An 18929-nucleotide genomic window follows, 5' to 3' on the forward strand; every position below is an offset into this window, starting at 1 on the left:
TGAGTACCACCACATTAACATTTTCATAGGAGTTTTCCATGTATTGCGTGCATATTTATGATTTTGCTGCCTTTTACCCTATATTTTTTTGGGGTATCTATTTCTTACATCCATTTCCAATTTTAGCAAGAATTTGAATTCGTGATTTAGAAAGGTTCAGCAGTCTGTTATATTTGAAAGATTATTTTGGGTGATACGCACACTGTGTTATGAATAAAATTTCCTCTCTCTCTGCTCCTCCTTGCCCCTTTTTTCCTTAACCCCAAGCTCCCCCCAGTTTTATAAGTTTTAGTCTGCGGTCAGTGACAAAGCTGTTCAACCAAAAAATGACAGGTTTTAATCTTTAACATGTTTCACCATCTTTTATCTCACTGGGGTACTGGAATCATTACTTCTTGAGATTTAGAAAACCCCATCAGTAATCCCTGAAGGGAAGCCAGGATTGGTGGCAATGGATGACATTAGGTAGAGATACAAGCAAACTGACCACATCTCAGTCTCTGAAATATGGTTAGATTTAATTTGTTTGTTCAAAGCTTTAATTGAAAATGTAAGAGCCAGCTTTGAAGGGGCTGTATGGCTTGCACTTCATGCCCGCATTAGATTAAGAAATAATTCTTTAACTTCTAGCCTGAAATTAATAAACTTAACTCAAATGCTGATTTTCACATGATGGCGTCGACCTGTGTTATTTAATAACTTCTTGAGAAATTGCCACCCAATTTGATAAGACCTTCTGGGCACCTAATTTGAGGAGAAATGTGTACTGCCAATCTAATGTTATTCCACCTTTGTCTGGTTTTGATGAAATCAGGTTGGTTGACAGAAATTATAAGAGGTTAAATGGTATTAACATAAACACCAGTATTCTGGTGAAAGGTTTGACATAATTGTTCAACAGTTGAGTCACCCTACATGTACCACATTCTGTATGTCCATCTTTGCATCAGTGATTTGCAATCATATAAAAATAATTAAAAAGGTTTGTCAATGGACCACTTAGAAAATATTGGTATGTACTGTCAAAGGAGGCAGTAAATCCAGCGGGGCCAGCCTCCAGGGGTAAGTTGCTCTCATGAATTCAACCTTTACAACTATCCATTAGTCTCTCTAACTTGGATATTATTTTATGATCTATAAAATTATGCATATATGAATTTATTACACCTTTTGGATTTATGAAGCTTTGTGCTGTAAGCATGGGATATATTTCGTATATAAGAAGTGTTTTCCCTTATTATTTTGTCTTTTTTCATTATATCTGAAATATAATTTGAGGCTGGGGTTACTTGAGTTTGTAGGACAGCAGTCCATCTCTTTTCTCCCTTTTCTTAATGTATGATGTCACATTCTCGATCTTTTTTTAGATTCACAGGCTTGAATAATTTCCAGTCGCTGAGACAAAAGCCTCCGGTTACCTTGATTAGTTGTGCATAACACCAATCAGCTATAGCAAATAGCAAGCATTGGCAAAGTTGCTAGTTCTTACCTTTGGGACATATTGGCTTTTTTGCGACGCTGTACTAAAAACTAAAGAAAAATTTAAAAACCTGTGACGTTGGTGTTAAAAAAAAAAAAAATAATAATAATTATAGATCTGTAAATTACAAAAAAAATAACAGAATACATTTTTTTCTTTTTTGAAAGCAGGTGGGAGCAATTACGAGGGTTCTAAAACAAAATGAGGGGGAAGCAACACTGGGCTAGGGTGAGGGTGGAGTAAAGCAAACAGGTGAAACAGTGAGCAGCATGGAACAGGGGGCAGAAACACATGGGTGGGGAAAGGCGGATGGGCGAGGGAAAAACACTGAGCTCGGATTGGGCAGACGAAACCTACTAGGAAGACAGCTGGAAAACCCATGCACATTTGTGGAGTGCTTAAGACAAAAGAAAAAGTAGCCTAAAAGTGATTAGTGGAAGGACATAAGTAAACTGGCAGTGGTCCAGTGGAGGGACAGCCACAAGATAGAGAAGGCAAGCTATTGACTAGTAAGAGGGCAAATGAAAGTGACCGTATAGCCATATAATAGTAATCAGTGGGCGAGCTGCAAGAGCCTCCATGTTCGTGTTATGTCTGTGCTATCTGGTAGACTCAACCTAAAAAGTGTAAAACTGCTCAGTTGTTGCCTTTCTGCCCATTCTAACCCATTCCATCCAAGGTTTGATAATTTGAAGCCTTCGCTATAATGGGTTATACCCAAGTGTCCACGTTTGTTCCGAGAGTTGTACTAGACTTGTATACGTTTCCATAGAACTCTCCCAGCATTTCCACAGCATTTTTTGGGCCAATTTGTTTCGAGGAGGTTACTTTGTCACTTATGATTGAACCATAATGCAGGCTGTTAGCTTTTTAGGGTTTAAGTTCATGGTGTCCTTTATTTAGATTCCTTTAAGGCACATAATCATGGATTGGTAGCGCTGTCAAACGGCAAGATTACTTTCCCGACATGACCACACCTTGGTGCCACGCCTTTGTGTTTCTACAGGGACAGGCCTCAAAGACGGACAACACCTGAAGGAGCATTTCATCATGGCCTCATATTGATTTTCCTCACAGTTTGAAAGTAGGACTTTTCGGACAGCACTACAGTTATTTCCAAAGTTCCTAAACTTTCCTGCCAAACAGACCAGGGAAGGTGCACCTATAGATCATGTGATATTTTTTTTTAAACAGACCAGCCACCTTGATGTTATATTCCGTCATGAGCTAACAGGCCACTTTTGTGGAGAACCGACTGGGTGTCCGATGCACTGGTTCCCAAGCCGAGTAACCTGTGATGCACAGGGCCAAATTTGACCGGCATATCCCCCTCCTTTGCAAAGTAAGCTCCCTGCCCCGGAGCAGTGCCTTATCACTTCTTGAGTTGCCTGCCAAACAATGTTGTTTGCCCACTCATGGATTATTTGTATTCAATGGCTTTCAAATTAATTAATGATTAATTTGCTTTTGTTAACAGAAGGTTTCCTGGTTGTGAGTAATTTTGTTTAAATGCCCAGTCAAGCCATACCTTACAGGTTTCAGTGTGTTTCAGTCTACACCAATTCTTTTCTTCTCCCTTTTGGGTTTCCACTGTGGCCTATTTGGTCATTCCACATCTTGATGTGGACCTATTTAGTGAGTACCACCTCTAGGTCCCCCCCCCCCCCCCCTCCCCTCCCCTCTCTTCATGTCACAAGGTTTCCCTCTCTTTCTTGTTCCTTTTTTCCAGGTGTATGGGCCACAATTTACATAAACACATACCAAACTCAGATCTGGACAGACCCACTTTCACCTTTAATTATTAACCATTGCCTAATAACAGTGTCTTGCCATCTTCTGTAGCAGCCATACTTGTTTCCAGGTCCTTGGGAATGTCCTGAGATGGCCCATGGAAAGCAAAGACAATTTCAAGATGCCCCACTACTGCTTTGTGAAAAATTAGGACTTGCACATGGTTAGATAAAAATGGTGCATATATTATTCCATTCTTTTAAGATATTTTGCTTCTGTATCCGACCTTTGCTCTAACTAAGGAGCATGGACCTTTAATTTTTCTGTACTCAAGAACCTATAAAATATATTTTTTTTGTATACAGTTTTTCTTTTGTAATATGTTTTCCCCCACTTGTTTCAGTAAAATGTGGTAACATGACTTATTAGGATACATGGAGTGGTACTTTAAAACTAAGAGTTATTTGTGTGGTGGGATACATTCTCATCTGTAATGTCAATTAATTTACATTTCACTCTTCTTGTGATACCAATAGTCCCTTGGAGAGTACCCTTCACTTTTTGAGAAAACGTATAGGGCACGATAGAACACAACACTTTGCTTGACTGTGCTTGCAAAAATGAATTCATAGTACCACAAGCAGCTCAAGGTCATTACCTGAATCAGTTGAAATTGTTGCCTGCTATTCCCTGATAGGGAGGGACACTAATATGAATGCTTCTGGAAAGCAAGGCTCATCTCTGGCAGCAACCTCCATACCTGCAACAATTCCCTAGTTACTCCAGGAAGAAAGAGCAGACTGATGTAGAATGACATAACTCCTCATCTGGAGTTGATATTGTGAGAAAAGAGGGAGGAGGCAAGGGCACTCCTCCATGACATTGAGCGAATATCAGTGCCAATAATTAATACTTTTATGGCAATGTTCAATGTTGTTTTCTGTCAGCTGGCAGCCACTGCCTTCCTGCGACTCTAGAGCTGGCTCGGTTGCACCTTTTTTTTGTCCAGAGGTACATCCATATATTGGTTTTAATGTACTAAGAGGAGCATTTGTTTGGAAGGCATGGTGATGTGTTAATTAGCATATTTAAATGGAGGACTGTGACTTCTGGGTCAAAAGGGATTTTCCTAGCTATTTGTACATCCTTGGCCCAAAGTTCTCTCCTTTCTTCTTCTAATGGTTACAGAAATAGTAATACATTCCCTCTGACAGAGGCGTTGGTGCAAGATTCTCTGCTTCCCTTGACAAAGAATAATAAGCACTATGCCAGTGTTAAAAGTCAGAAAGTGCATTGCACGTCCAGAAATAATACCAAAACCATTGCGAAATAAAAAAGTGTGTGTTGCAAACTGAGAAAGAAAATATGTATTTAGTCCATGCTCCAGGGAGGAGTTGACACAAGAAATGAAGGGAAACCTTCAGGAGCTAAGCAATTGAAAGACTGCAAATAAGTGACAACAAAAACAACTAATGGTATGCTGTGGGAGGGTTGCTAGACAACTGAATTGTAAACAATATGTCTTGCAGCACAGCACAGCACATGTGATATGAGGGTGAGACCTAAAAAGATCTACGAAAAAAAATACCACAAAAATAGAAGACCCTTACCTTGTGATAGGATTTGCCTCTAGTGCTGCCTTTCCCTTCCGTATGGAAATGAGTACATTGTTGAGGGCTTGAATGGAATGGGTTGTGTCATTTGAGAATTTTCCCTAGTCATTGTTGTTTAGGATTTCTTCCTAAGGTTTATTAATATTGTAGACTGCTGCACTTTTAAGACGTATCGTAATGTTTTCAAGGCATATCATAATTTATTCAGTAACACAGCAAGAATGCCATGAGCTGTTGTGCAAGCAAGAAAAATGCCCATTGTGATTGTTTTGGTATGAAATACTGCAATTATCATGGCTCAGTGGGCTCCTCATGGTGCCAGTGCACCTGGTGCTCCAATGATAACTGCGCCCAAATGTATTTTTGGTCACATTGGAGTAAAGTTGAACAGCTATTCGAATGGATGTTTTTACAAGCAAAAGAAGATGAGGGAAATGAGTGGCTTGTATTGAGGGGGGTGAGTTAAATGTGAAGAACAGGTACAAAATAGGTCAATAGAATACAAATGGGGCCTCTGGAAAAAATCATACATTTCATAGAGTGCAAGCACTATGATTCCCATATCCACCTGAATGCATGTTTTATCCAGAAGTTCAAAGTGGAGTTGTCATCTATGTTTTTGACCAAGCTGAAGGCTATCTACATACACAAAGTGAATTTTGCATTTTGTATTTAACGGTGCTGTATAACTAAATTGTGCTATTTTCAATGATGTTTAATATCCCTTTTCCAGATGAGAGCTTTTCTGTAAAGCACAACAAAGAATTTCTACTGTCAATGGCCAACAGAGGGAAGGACACAAATGGTTCACAATTCTTCATGTAAGCGTTGTTCACCTCAAATATGTTTCATTTTTTATTGTTCTGGTAGGTTGAATCGGGGTTTATTATGAGCATTTTATCTTGCTGCTTTGTTATTTATATTAGTGTCTGATTCTGTCACTTGTGTGAGGAACACCTTCCTAGTTTGTAATAACACACCTCTGCTTTCATGTTATTGTAACATTTGTCTACTGTGTTAAACTTCTGTAATATTTAGAACCTTGTAGATCTCAGTCTCTCAGGCACATTTTTACTTGTTTTTTTTTATAGTACTTAACACTGAAAATTTAGCTTCGCTTGCCAGCTTTTATAATGTTGTGTTTAACAGCCTACGTAAAGGCTACTTTACATGCAACATTGAACTGGTGACTGTTAATAGTGACAGCTGCTTAGTTTTGTTTCTTGTAATGATTGTAATGGCCAGCTGAGGGTCTAGGCCTGAACGAGACTGCTGGCCTGCTGGCCACCGGCGCGGCCTAGGGGAGGAGCGCCGACCCTCTGGGAAGCGGCGGGTGTGTGTGCTTGAGCCCGACGCTCCGATTAGCGGTCTGGCCCGGCAGCCGAAGATCGGATTCCGGCCACAAGAGGGGCAAGGTGAGGCGGATGATCCGGGAGAGCTGTGGAGTGAACGGGAAGGCGAGCGGTGGAGCAAGAGTGACGGGTTGTCGCTGCGGCCTGCCCCGGGACCTGAACTGCATAGACTAAAATGAAAGGCAAACAATAGCGCCTTGAGGGTGCAAGAAGGTCTGACGCCCAAGTTGGAGCCGGGGTGGTCCTGCTGCCTGTGCACGTGGGCTGGGACCCCCTGAAAGGATGAACGACTGGCTTGTCTCGAGGCCGACTGGCTGAGGAGGAGCTTGGGTGACCCGACGCCTGCAGGGTGAAATTTTATTGCAGGCAGGAGCAGGGCAGTGGGGGTTGGAGAAGGAGCCGCAATACCGAGACTGCCATGACCGTAGGCCCCCTGGAGCCTAGCACAGACAGTAAGCAAGTGAGAAACCTCTCAGTGGGGGCTTGAGATGGAAGTGGCCAGCGCAATAAGAGGTGTGGTGCAGAGAAGAGAGACAAGTGAAGAGATTGAGTAGGAGTGCTGGTCGGGCGAGAGTGAACCACAGGCGCGATGTGAGATCCGCTCCACTCCCCGGACCTGTGGAGGCCTCCCCTCACCTGCTGCCCCTTTTCCCTCCCGCTGATCCCTGATGACTATGCGGTCCCTCCTGCCTGGGCCCTAGATCGCCTCCCCTTCAGCGAGCAACAATCACCCAAGCCCCTGCAGTGATAGCCCTGTGATGTGTGATCCTACAGAGGTACGTGGGGGGACACAGCGCCCAGGACCCATAAGCCTACCATGGGGAAAGACAAAACCGACAAACGACCACCAGCGTCCTAGCAACACATTGACAAGTTCACCATACAGACAGCCCTCCAAGGGACAGGAGGCACGTTACCAGAGACCTGTCGTGGATGGACTGGGTGCGATCCTGCAATCCTCGCAATTAGCTGTTGAAACAAAAATTGGTGAAGTACTCGAAGATGTGGGCCTGTTGCGACAAGACCTGCGGACAGCGGTGGGCCACATCAAAGAAGTAGAAGACGGAGTCTCCCTAGCAGAAGATGAAATCACAGACCTTAAAACCAAAGTCTCGCAACTGCTGACCCGTGCTGGTGAGCTTCACCATAGTGTTGAGGATGCCGGAAACCGCTCAAGACGCAATAACTTGCGCTTCATTGGCTTCCCAGAAGGAGCGGAAATGACCCAGGTGGTTGAGTTTCTGGAGCACTGGATCAGATCCTGGGTCCTGGAGCAACAACTGTCCCCTTGGTTTGCCATTGAGTGTGCCCACATGGCACTGGCGCCCAGACCCCCGCTGGGAGGACCCAGGCGACCAATGATTGTTAGATTCCTCAATTTTAAAGACTGCAACGCTATCCTCAAGGAGGCAAATGTACACCCAGATCTCCGTTGGGACAACCACAAGATCCTTATCTTCCCAGATTACACCTGTGAAGTGCAAACTAAACATCACTCCTATGAGGGAGTCCAGCAAAAACTAACAGCAAAGCAGCTGTCATGCATGCTCCTTTTCCTTTGACTCGCCAGAAGCTGCGTGGGACTGGCTCACTGGAGAGCACCATGTCATCCGGAAGGGCCCCTCCCACCGAGAATAAATTTCCTTGGGACCTAGCCTCATCGACTCGCCGGTGTCACGGGGCAGACACAGGCGTACACAGTCCCACCGTGGGAAGCGGAGTGGACCAACTCAGTCGCTCGTGGAGAAGGAACCAACAAATCTAAGTCACTCGAAGGGACTGACTACATTGGGTGGCCTGGAAGAGAAGAGACCTATGCCAAACCACGAGGATAATCGCCTTAGCCAAACTCCCTCATTGTCATGGGACATAAGAACAAATTCACCCCATGCAACTATAACGGAGGCGAGAGGGAGGTCATGTTATGTTTAAGTATTGTTGTACTAACGTTTTTTTTCTTCAGGTGGTCACATTGCGCCCCCACTGCCAAAGCCTTATGCACTTCAACACCGGTTCCCCGCACACACCGGAGCTCTCCAAACCGGTTATTTCCTGGAATGTTAATGGGCTCCTAGATAAAATCAAGTGCTCTGCGGCCTTCAACGCCTTCAGCCGCTTTGCCTCTTCTATAGTCCTACTCCAAGAGAGACACTTGCTTTGCACCAACTACCATATACTCGCACGGGGTGGGTGTAAGGAAATGCCTCCTTGGCATGGTTACCCCCTGACTTTTTGCCTTTGCTGATGCTATGTTTTGAATTGAAAGTGTGCTGAGGCCTGCTAACCAGGCCCCAGCACCAGTGTTCTTTCCCTAACCTGTACTTTTGATTCCACAATTGGCACACCCTGGCATCCAGATAAGTCCCTTGTAACTGGTACCTCTGGTACCAAGGGCCCTGATGCCAGGGAAGGTCTCAAAGGGCTGCAGCATGTATTATGCCACCCTAAGAGACCCCTCACTCAGCACAGACACACTGCTTACCAGCTTGTGTGTGCTAGTGAGAACAAAATGAGTAAGTCGACATGGCACTCCCCTCAGGGTGCCATGCCAGCCTCTCACTGCCTATGCAGTATAGGTAAGACACCCCTCTAGCAGGCCTTACAGCCCTAAGGCAGGGTGCACTATACCATAGGTGAGGGTACCAGTGCATGAGCACTGTGCCCCTACAGTGTCTAAGCAAAACCTTAGACATTGTAAGTGCAGGGTAGCCATAAGAGTATATGGTCTGGGAGTCTGTTTTACACGAACTCCACAGCACCATAATGGCTACACTGAAAACTGGGAAGTTTGGTATCAAACTTCTCAGCACAATAAATGCACACTGATGCCAGTGTACATTTTATTGTAAAATACACCACAGAGGGCACCTTGGAGGTGCCCCCTGAAACTTAACCGACTATCTGTGTAGGCTGACTGGTTCCAGCAGCCTGCCACACTAGAGACATGTTGCTGGCCCCATGGGGAGAGTGCCTTTGTCACTCTGAGGCCAGTAACAAAGCCTGCACTGGGTGGAGATGCTAACACCTCCCCCAGGCAGGAGCTGTAACACCTGGCGGTGAGCCTCAAAGGCTCACCCCTTTGTCACAGCCCCGCAGGACACTCCAGCGAGTGGAGTTGCCCGCCCCCTCCGGCCCCGGCCCCCACTTTTGGCGGCAAGGCCGGAGAAAATAATGAGAATAACAAGGAGTCGTCACTGGCCAGTCAGGACAGCCCCTAAGGTGTCCTGAGCTGAGGTGACTCTAACTTTTAGAAATCCTCCATCTTGCAGATGGAGGATTCCCCCAATAGGATTAGGGATGTGACCCCCTCCCCTTGGGAGGAGGCACAAAGAGGGTGTTCCCACCCTCAGGGCTAGTAGCCATTGGCTACTAACCCCCCAGACCTAAACACGCCCTTAAATTTAGTATTTAAGGACTTCCCTGAACCTAAAGAGTTAGATTCCTGCAACTACAAGAAGAAGGACTGCCGAGCTGACAAACCCCTGCAGAGGAAGAACAGAAGACACCAACTGCCTTGGCCCCAGACTTACCGGCCTGTCTCCTGCCTTCCAAAGAAACCTGCTCCAGCGACGCTTTCCAAGGGACCAGCGACCTCTGAATCCTCTGAGGACTGCCCTGCTTCGAAAAAGACAAGAAACTCCCGAGGACAGCGGCACTGCTCCAAAAGAACTGCAACTTTGTTACAAGGAGCAGATTTAAAGATCCCTGCAATTCCCCGCAAGAAGCGTGAGACTTGCAACACTGCACCCGGCGACCCCGACTCGACTGGTGGAGAACAACCAACTCAGAGAGGACCCTCCGGCGACTCTACGACTGTGAGTAACCAAAGTTGTCCCCCCTGAGCCCCCACAGCGACGCCTGCAGAGGGAATCCCCAGGCTCCCCCTGACCGCGACTGTCTGAACTCCATTTCCCGACGGCTGGAAAAGACCCTGCACCCGCAGCCCCCAGCCCCTAAAGAAACAGAAATTCTGTGCAGGAGTGACCCCCAGGAGGCCCTCTCCCTTGCCCAGGTGGTGGCTACCCCGAGGAGCCCCCCCCCTTGCCTGCCTGCATCGCTGAAGAGACCCCTTGGTCTCCCATTGAAACCTGAAGGAAACCCGACGCGTGTTTGCACACTGCACCCGGCCGCCCCGCGCTGCTGAGGGTGTACTTTCTGTGCTACTTTGTGTCCCCCCCCCGGTGCCCTACAAAACCCCCCTGGTCTGCCCTCCGAAGACGCGGGTACTTACCTGCTGGCAGACTGGAACCGGGGCACCCCCTTCTCTCCATTATAGCCTATGTGTTTTGGGGCACCTCTTTGACCTTTGCACCTGACCGGCCCTGAGCTGCTGGTGTGATAACTTTGGGGTTGCTCTGAACCCCCAACGGTGGGCTACCTTGAACCAAAAACTGAAACCTGTAAGTGCCTTACTTACCTGTTGAAACTAACAATAACTTACCTCCCCCAGGAACTGTGAAAATTGCACTGTGTCCACTTTTAAAACAGCTTATTGTGTTTTATGTGAAAAGTATACATGCTAAAGTAATGATTCAAAGTTCCTAGAGTACTTACCTGCAATACCTTTCAAAAGAGCTATTACATGTAAAATTTGAACCTGTGGTTCTTAAAATAAACTAAGAAAAGATATTTTTCTATAACAAAACCTATTGGCTGGATTTGTCTCGAGTGTGTGTACCTCATTTATTGTCTATGTACAACAAATGCTTAACACTACTCCTTGGATAAGCCTACTGCTCGACCACACTACCACAAAATAGAGCATTAGTATTATCTCTTTTTACCACTATTTTACCTCTAAGGGGAACCCTTGGACTCTGTGCATGCTATTCCTTACTTTGAAATAGCACATACAGAGCCAACTTCCTACAGTGGGTATAACAGAGTCTACCATGCAGGCTTCTTTAGAGGCTGCACCGCTCCCTACCCGTAGTGATCACTGCATGCTAGCTAGACCTGCAAGGACGCTATGTCGCTGTATCTGGCACATTCTGCGGACGACCGATTAACCTCCTGAGCGCTTATGACCCACCTGGAGCGGAGACTCTAGGAGGTGGTGACACAGCTCCCCCCGGGAACCCTGTGGGGGGACTTCAACTCCATCACAAGTCCAGAGATTGACACCACCGGGTCCCCCTCTGTGAGTCGAGTAGCTTGAGCCACAAGATGGAGCTGCTGGGCAGAAGGCTTGGGCCTTTGTGATGTGCAGCGGGTTTGGCACCCTAGAGTGCGGCAATGCACACATACGTCGGCCGTGGACAATACACACGTGAGAATAGACCTCCTCTTCATTCCGGCCCTAGATGTTTCTCGGGTTACTGGTGCGGAGATATTGCCATGCAGGGGTTTCTGACCATGCACCACTCCTTGTCCAATTGGATAGCAACGGCGTAGCCCAACGCCCATTGTGGCGACTGAATGCCTGGCACCTCCAGGATGGTGACTTTGTTCAAGCCCTAAGAGACCAGCTTACCCAATACTTTGCGAACAACTTGGGGTCTGTGCCGTCACCGGGCACAATATGGGCTGCTTTTAAGGCCACCCTCAGGGGGCATGCCAAACAACGCCTCCGGGTAAGAGAATGCATGAAGAACCAGCAAGTGACATGCCTCGAAGCCCAGGTGCTACGACTTGTACGGCAGCGTCCGTTACTAGACAGCTAAGCCTAATTAGAGAGGAAATCCCACATCTCATCCTTGAAACTGGAAAGGGAGGCCCCATTACTGGGAGACGCGTCCTTCCCTAGAATCTCAGCAGCGGAGAGACAAGACCTTGACGAACCCATAGTGCTAGAAGAGGTCAAGACTGCTATTTTGGCTTTGGCGTTGGGTAAGACCCCAGGCCCTGACGGGTTTCCGGCAGAGCTTTAGAGCAAGTGTAGCAATATCCTGGGCCCTACCTGCTGAACATGTATGAGGAAGCTGAACGGACTGGCGGTTTTCCCCTGGACCTCAATCAGGCCACCACTGTGTTGATCCCAAAGACCCACCCTCAGTCCCAGCATTGTTCTGCCTACCACCCTATCTCACTCCTTAACACCAAAATTAAGATTCTGTCTGCGATATTGACCACCAGGCTGAAGAGGGCGCTACCCTCACTGATCCACCCGGACCAATGTGGCTTTATGCCGACTAGGATGACCAGGCATTGCCTTCGGCAATTGCATGCAGTGCTGGCTTATCGTGGCTCCCTGGCCCCCTCCCCTGGCGCTCCTTCTCATAGATTTTGAGAAAGCGTTCGACACAGTAGACTGGACGTATCTCTCCCAGGTGCTTCCAAGTGTGGGAATCGGTCCTTAATATCGGGGACTGGTGCGGTTCCTTCGTTCCAATCCAACTGCTCTGGTACAAGTGAATGGGGTTGTGTAGGACCCCCTTCCTATTCGCCGGGGAACCCGCCAAGGGTGCCCTCTATCCCTGCTTCTCTTCGCACTAGCAATAGAGTTGCTTGTGAGGATTATAAGAGAAGACCCACTGATTGACGGATGGTCTTGGCCCCCAGGGCGTTAAGACCGTATATCGTTGTACCTGGCTAACCCAACTAGTAGCGGACCCTGATCTTGGCAACTACTGAGGCTGTTCTCTGAAGCCTCTGGCCTGACACTTAACCCCATTTAGTCCATGCTTGTCCCATTGCATCCTGCAAGAGATTTCTATGACTGGTAAGACAATATTCCTATTCAACACAATAGCTTCTGGTAGGGAGTGAATGTCGCCCTCCTGCCCGAATTGGCCTGGTCGCTCAGTGTCTCACCACTCACCCAGAGGATCAGAGAAGACCTCCAAAGATGGCACAGATTGCCTCTTAATGTCCTGGGAAGGATAGCGTTATATAAAATGATTCTGTCCTAGTTCCTTTATCTTCTCCAGAATTTCCCCTACCAGAGACCCAAAAGATGGTTTAAAGAAATGGATGCAATAGCGTGACAATTACTATGGTACAATTCTCGCTCTCGGCTCGCATTCCGCACTTGTCAAAGGGATGTGTTGGAATGGGGGTTTGCAATGTCCAACTTATATCTTTATTACTTAGCAATGCACTTGCTGTTGATTAGTGACTGGCTGGTGGGTGGTTGGTCGGATTCAGCGTACCAGCTCAAACTCCTGACAATGGGCTTTCCCAGACTGCTTGAGATGTTGTAGGGTAACTCCCTGCCGCGTACGATTCCGGAAGTGACAAGGGTGTACTTCTGGGGTGGAGGGCAGCACAGGAGGCGATAGGATGGTGGCAGAGGCTCACCCAGCAGACCCCGCTATGGCGGGGGATGTGGCTTGGTGAGGTCTCCGCCTTGAAGGAATTCCAGAAGTGGAACATATAGGCATTTCACTTTTGGGAGACATCTGGGTGGGCTCCCATATTCGCTCCTTTCAGGAGCTTCAACTGCAGTACTCGCTCACTAAGACCCAGTTTCGTAAATACCTACAACTCACTCATGGATTGAGCGCGCACATCCAGGCCGGGACGGCCCTCCCCGAGTTTAGTCCTGTGGAAGCAAAACCCTGATGGGTGGTTTGGGCAGGATTGGAGTATTTTTCAGATATACCGCACCCTGGTCACCAACACAGCGGAACCGTTCTATAGGCTTCGAGAGATGTGGGAGAGCTGGCTGGGCTGAATAGAGGAAGAAGATTGGTGGGATGCCTTGATGGCCCTGAGGAACTTAACTATGACTACCTCCTTCGTGTGGTACAAACATATTTATCTGCCTTCAGCAAACCACACGCCCGATAAAATGCACAAAGCGGGTCTCCGACCCCATGTGGACTGCACTCGCTGTGCAGGCCCGAACAAAGACTTCTACCATAAGGTGTGGGTTTGCACACACATAGCAACCTACTGGCGAGCGGTAACAGCCGAAATCTCCAGGATCCTGCAAGTGGAGGTGGAGGCTGCCCCACTACCACTCCTGTTGGGTGTCCTGGAGGGAGTGGGGACTAGCAGAGCGAAGCGGGCCTTCCTGGGGGTGGCGTGCCTGGTGGCCAAGAGGGATATCGCAGCCGGCTGGAAGGCGGAGACGGCACCGGCGATTGCTCAATGGCGGCGGGGGTGGACTGGTGTGCCCAGCAAGAAAAGCTGGTATATGGAGCAAGAGGATGCCCAGCTAAGTATAACAGGGTGTGAGGAAGATGGACGGGGACATGGAAAATCCAATCAAATGATATGCCTTGTGTGTGATGACATTCGGGTGACGTGTTCCTGAACATCACAATCTGTGTTGATTAGGTACTCATGCAAACTAAATGGGATTTGTACACCAATATGCCTGTGAGGTGCAGATGTGACCTATTGCTTTTAAGTTGTTAGGCAAAAACTAATAAAATTGTTTATAAAAAAAAAAAGAAAAGAGGATGATGTATGAGATTAGTCTTATATGGTTGAGCGAACAGAGTGCAGAAAGCCCACTCTTGACTTTGAGCAAGGCATCTAAGAACTGGAGGCAAAACAAACTTCATTTTCCTAACATAAGGTCTGTGACTGCTCTTAAGCTCTGCGTTCCTTGTTGAAGATATATTTAGCTAGAGCTATTAAGCTGATATTCATTCTCAATTAAATTTCTTTTTGTGGAGGTCTTCAATTACAGATGTTACGCAGAGTTTCAAAAAGCAAGATTCTTGCTTGTTTCCTTTAGATTTGCAAAACCTTTCAGTGTGCTGATTTTCAAGGTAAGTTGCAGGCCAATAGACCATGTTGGCTCACACTTAAGTAGGGCTTGATACTGTGAGTCAATTCCTTGTAGCAAGGAAGAAGTAGCTTTAAGACCTTCTTAGTTTATTGACTCCCCTAGTTTTTTAGAAGGCTGCATTGAAGGGGCAGCTGACAAAGACGATTTTCAAAAATAAAAGTCCAAGATCTTCTTTTGAGAAATTGTAGTCCGTCATCTTCCAGTTTTTCAATCGTGTTATGTCTGTTTTCAGATTCCTCCTCCAATATACTAAATTCCATTCCCCAGCTTCTGTTTCCCTGGTTGGCTGAACTTTTAATTCTGGATCCCTGCTGGAGGTCATTACTTTGTTAGGGAACCTCTTTTGTTAGAACATATTGTAGTAATTACAGCAAATTGTCATCCACTAAATGCTTTACTCTTTAGTTATGAAAGTGTCAAATTGTGGACCAATTTTGTGGGATCTAATCTCCAATCCTAACCACATGTATGTCTCAGCAGAGGTTTACCAATAAGAAGCAACAAAGGTGTGAGCCTGCCCTTTCTTGGCACAATTTTCAATTAGGGGCAGGTGACTGTATTTTGAATAAATTCTAAAGGCAGTTAATACAAACTGTTTGTCATGCCTAGCTCTGTTGGAAGAGTGTTTGTAAAATGGATACCAGGGGACCTTTCTGAATAGGCTGCTAGTGCCAACAGATGTCCAATGACTCAATCGTTGGTCTGTTTTATAGTTATCTTTTTATTGTTTTCAATAGGGAAACAATAATACAAACCAAATAAAGAACATCAGCCATCCCCAACCAGTTGACATAGAGTAGTAGGTCATTACAGTTCATACTCTGCAGTATTACAGAAGCATCATACCCAGTCAAGCTCCACTCAAGGCACCTATGGTGCTTAAGCATCTGAGGTGGAAGGAGAGTTCACCATTATGTCTGTGGTAGTTATCTGCAACCCCCCTGGATCTATGAACTTAATCAACCGTGCACCCTAGCTTGCAAATCTTCTACCTTTTCTTCACTGCAACAGCCCATCAATTCGCATCCCTCACCCACCTGTCCACACTGAGGCCAATTTGCCCCATCCATGTAATTGCAAATCTTCTCTTAGCCAACAACAACAGCAGATGTAGGAACTTAAACTCCATTGTGTTTACTCTTAGGCCATCGATCATTCCCCAACAAACACACAATTGAGTCCTTCGCTATCTAAATCGTCACTACAATAGCCACTTGTGCCACAACACACATCCAGAAGGTGTGCAACATTGGGCAGTACCACACTAGGTGTAAAACATTTGCCACTGGAGCCTGGCATCTGCAGGAGCCATTGAGCTTTTTGAGATACATTCTGTTGAGCAGTACTGGTGTTCCATATGTATGATGTAGGAAATTGAAATGTTTTAGCTTAAACTGGGCATTACAGGGAAATAGACTGGACCAAAGCACAGGGCCTGCACCTTTGCGCAAACCCCATTCCTCCTCCTGCCCCCACGCGGTCCTGGCTGGAAAGTGGGATCGAGTTCTATCCGCTGTCGTGGATTTATAGAGATTCGAAACTAAGTAACAGGCTTCCCCGAGCTGTAACAACCCCCAGAACCTGAGCGAAGGGGGCGTTCGCCCAGGATAGGTAGGCCTTATTTCACTAACAATGGCAGCTTTGCTGTCTAGTCCAAAGGTCTCTTGCTGCGCCTCAAAGGTGAAAAACTCCTCATTAGGGTAGAAGTCTCCAAAGGTTTCGCAACCGCCCCCTAACCCAGCAGTAATATTCACGAAGTCTGCAAATGTACAGAACAGGTAGGTCCCAGAAGTTGAACTCTAGCAAAGGGGGCTCTACCCAGCACCACCCTAACAGTCATTTCCTAAAGAGAAGCCGTGTGCCTTACAAGGTATGATGCCAATACTGCATCCTGCCCCCTGCTACTGGTAATTGCTGGAGAGATAGAACACGTTTGCCATCAGCTAACAGGGATTCCTCCGAAATCCAGTGTTCGTGATCTGCTAGTGCAGGGAGGCCAAATAATACAGTTCCAAGTTGAGGACTGTTAGCCCCCTCTTGCAACACTCCACCCCCCACAACTTTGGCAGAAGCAAAAAGTCTTGTGCTACCCTACTTCTGCCACCTGCCCATTTCAGGGTAGTAAGAAGAGAATGTAATTTCGAAAGATTTCCCTAGGAAGGGTGGAATGTTGCCGAGATTGTGGCAAAAACACCATCTTGGCCATGGCCTCTCAACCCATCAGGTAGAGAGAGAGTACCAAAAATGAACCAACTCATACAATCTTTTGTTTTTCCTGTCTCTATGTGGAGTGTGTGCCACCATACTCCCCAAATAACTGAACTTGTCTGTGTCCCAACGCAAGGGCAGGGCAGGCAAAGAGTACAGCTCCTGGGTAGACAAAGCACCCAATGATTTTCCATGGTTAATTTTAAAACCAGTTATTTCCCTAAAGACATCCAAATATTACATGAGAAGTGGAAGGGAGTCCCTGTGGATGTTAGGTAAAAACAGGTGTCAGCCGCATTGAGGGTTACCAGGTTATTAACATCCCCCAGCCTGACATGGCCTGTCCAATTTGTATTGCCAGGGGTGACAACGCTTTGGTGAAGAGAAGAGGAGATAAGGGGCAGCCCTGACGCGTACCTCTACCCACCATCCACGTGTCGGAACCCAATCAACCGACCTTCACCCTGGCCGATGCTGCAGTATATAATAAACACACCCCAGAGATGGAAGACCCATTCGCTTGTTGTGGGAATAATTCTGCTACATCAAGAAGATTTTTGCGTGAGCTAGTTACTCCACTGTGTTTTTTTTTTTGTATACTGCCACTGCATTTTCAGAGTTGATAAGTACTTGCCGTGAAGAAAGCTCCAGCATTTCGGGTTGCTTTCCCCTCTTATCAATAATCCTAGCCTTGTCTTAGGTATTTTTCAAGTCCTGCTGTTAGTGATTAATGTGCTGTTGCCACTGTGGCTGCTTTCATTTATAACAGGGGCCCAGAAGCCACAGAAGTAATGCACTCTGATTGAACCCAGATGGAAGAACTATGTACTCTACATTTAGCACTTGAGTCTCCTATGGGTTGCATGACCAGCAAGCAAGGCTCACTACAACAGGTGGAGGGGTATAGAAACTGAAACGGCAATATAAAAAATGGATGCAACTTAATAACGTCATTGTCCAGTCAGTGCATTAATTTAGAAAAATTAAAGAAGGTAAGAAAAATAATTAACTATGTGCTGTTATAAGAAAACCAGAAAACAGTGCTGGCCTGAGTGATGCATTCCACCATATAAGCAGGCTGTTTTTAACTAGTTTGTGAGGAATGCCGAGAACAGTTATTTACCCTTCTACAAGGGTAACTGCAAAAAGAAAGCATATCAGTACAGTGAGGGGTGAGGTTAGCAGTATTTGAGTAAATGTAAACTCTTTCAGATATGGTGATGTCACCAAAAGCAAACTCCAGATCACTAGGATAATTGTTTGAAGCATCAACAAATGTATTACTGTTGCTGGTTATACAAAAAACCCTTACTGTGCTGGACATTTTCAGGACAACCCTGTTTCCCATTGAGTAACACTCCAAGGGTGGGCCCTCTCCTGCTGTTCGGTGATCCTGACACCTCCAACTCCTGTGCTGCTTGAAATCGCTTCTCCACAGGCTCCACCAGTTTCCACTTCCAAGGAAGCAAATTATTTATGTTATTTATTTTTTTTTTTTGTGGGATGATGTGTCCTATTCCAGTGGTTCGGAGGCTAATATCCTTTTGCCCTCTTGTAATGTGGATGCTGGCCTTAACCTACACATGAAAAAGTGGAGATATGCCTTACCTCTCGGGGCTTCTTCTGAAGAAGCCCTCTTATTTCACTACAGTGTTACAAAAAACAGTGTTGGAATTAAGTTTGCCCACCTACTAAGCCAAATCTAACATTTTGACAGATATTGTCCATCCTTCCTCTGCAGTTTCAGAGTCTCTGCTACTCTTCAATGAGACACTTCGAGCCTGCATTAGCTGCTTAGAAGAAACCCTTCTCAGGCTTCATGTCCCTCAGGCCCTTCGCTCAGCAGTGTAGGCCTATACCTT

The 18929-nt window shown here is 46.3% G+C and overlaps 1 protein-coding gene across 6 annotated transcripts in view; it reads left to right on the forward strand.

Moving 5' to 3' along the window:
- PPIG (peptidylprolyl isomerase G) overlaps window positions 1–18929 on the forward strand; it is a 243413-nt gene that overhangs the window by 63583 nt on the left and 160901 nt on the right. For all 6 annotated transcript variants that reach the window (XM_069225296.1, XM_069225293.1, XM_069225295.1 and 3 more), the window contains one exon: window positions 5558–5645. In XM_069225296.1, coding sequence (XP_069081397.1) covers window positions 5558–5645 — 88 coding nt within the window. The remainder of the gene's footprint in view (window positions 1–5557; window positions 5646–18929) is intronic.

Source organism: Pleurodeles waltl, chromosome 3_1 (assembly GCF_031143425.1).
Source record: "Pleurodeles waltl isolate 20211129_DDA chromosome 3_1, aPleWal1.hap1.20221129, whole genome shotgun sequence".
Lineage (NCBI taxonomy): Eukaryota > Metazoa > Chordata > Amphibia > Caudata > Salamandridae > Pleurodeles > Pleurodeles waltl.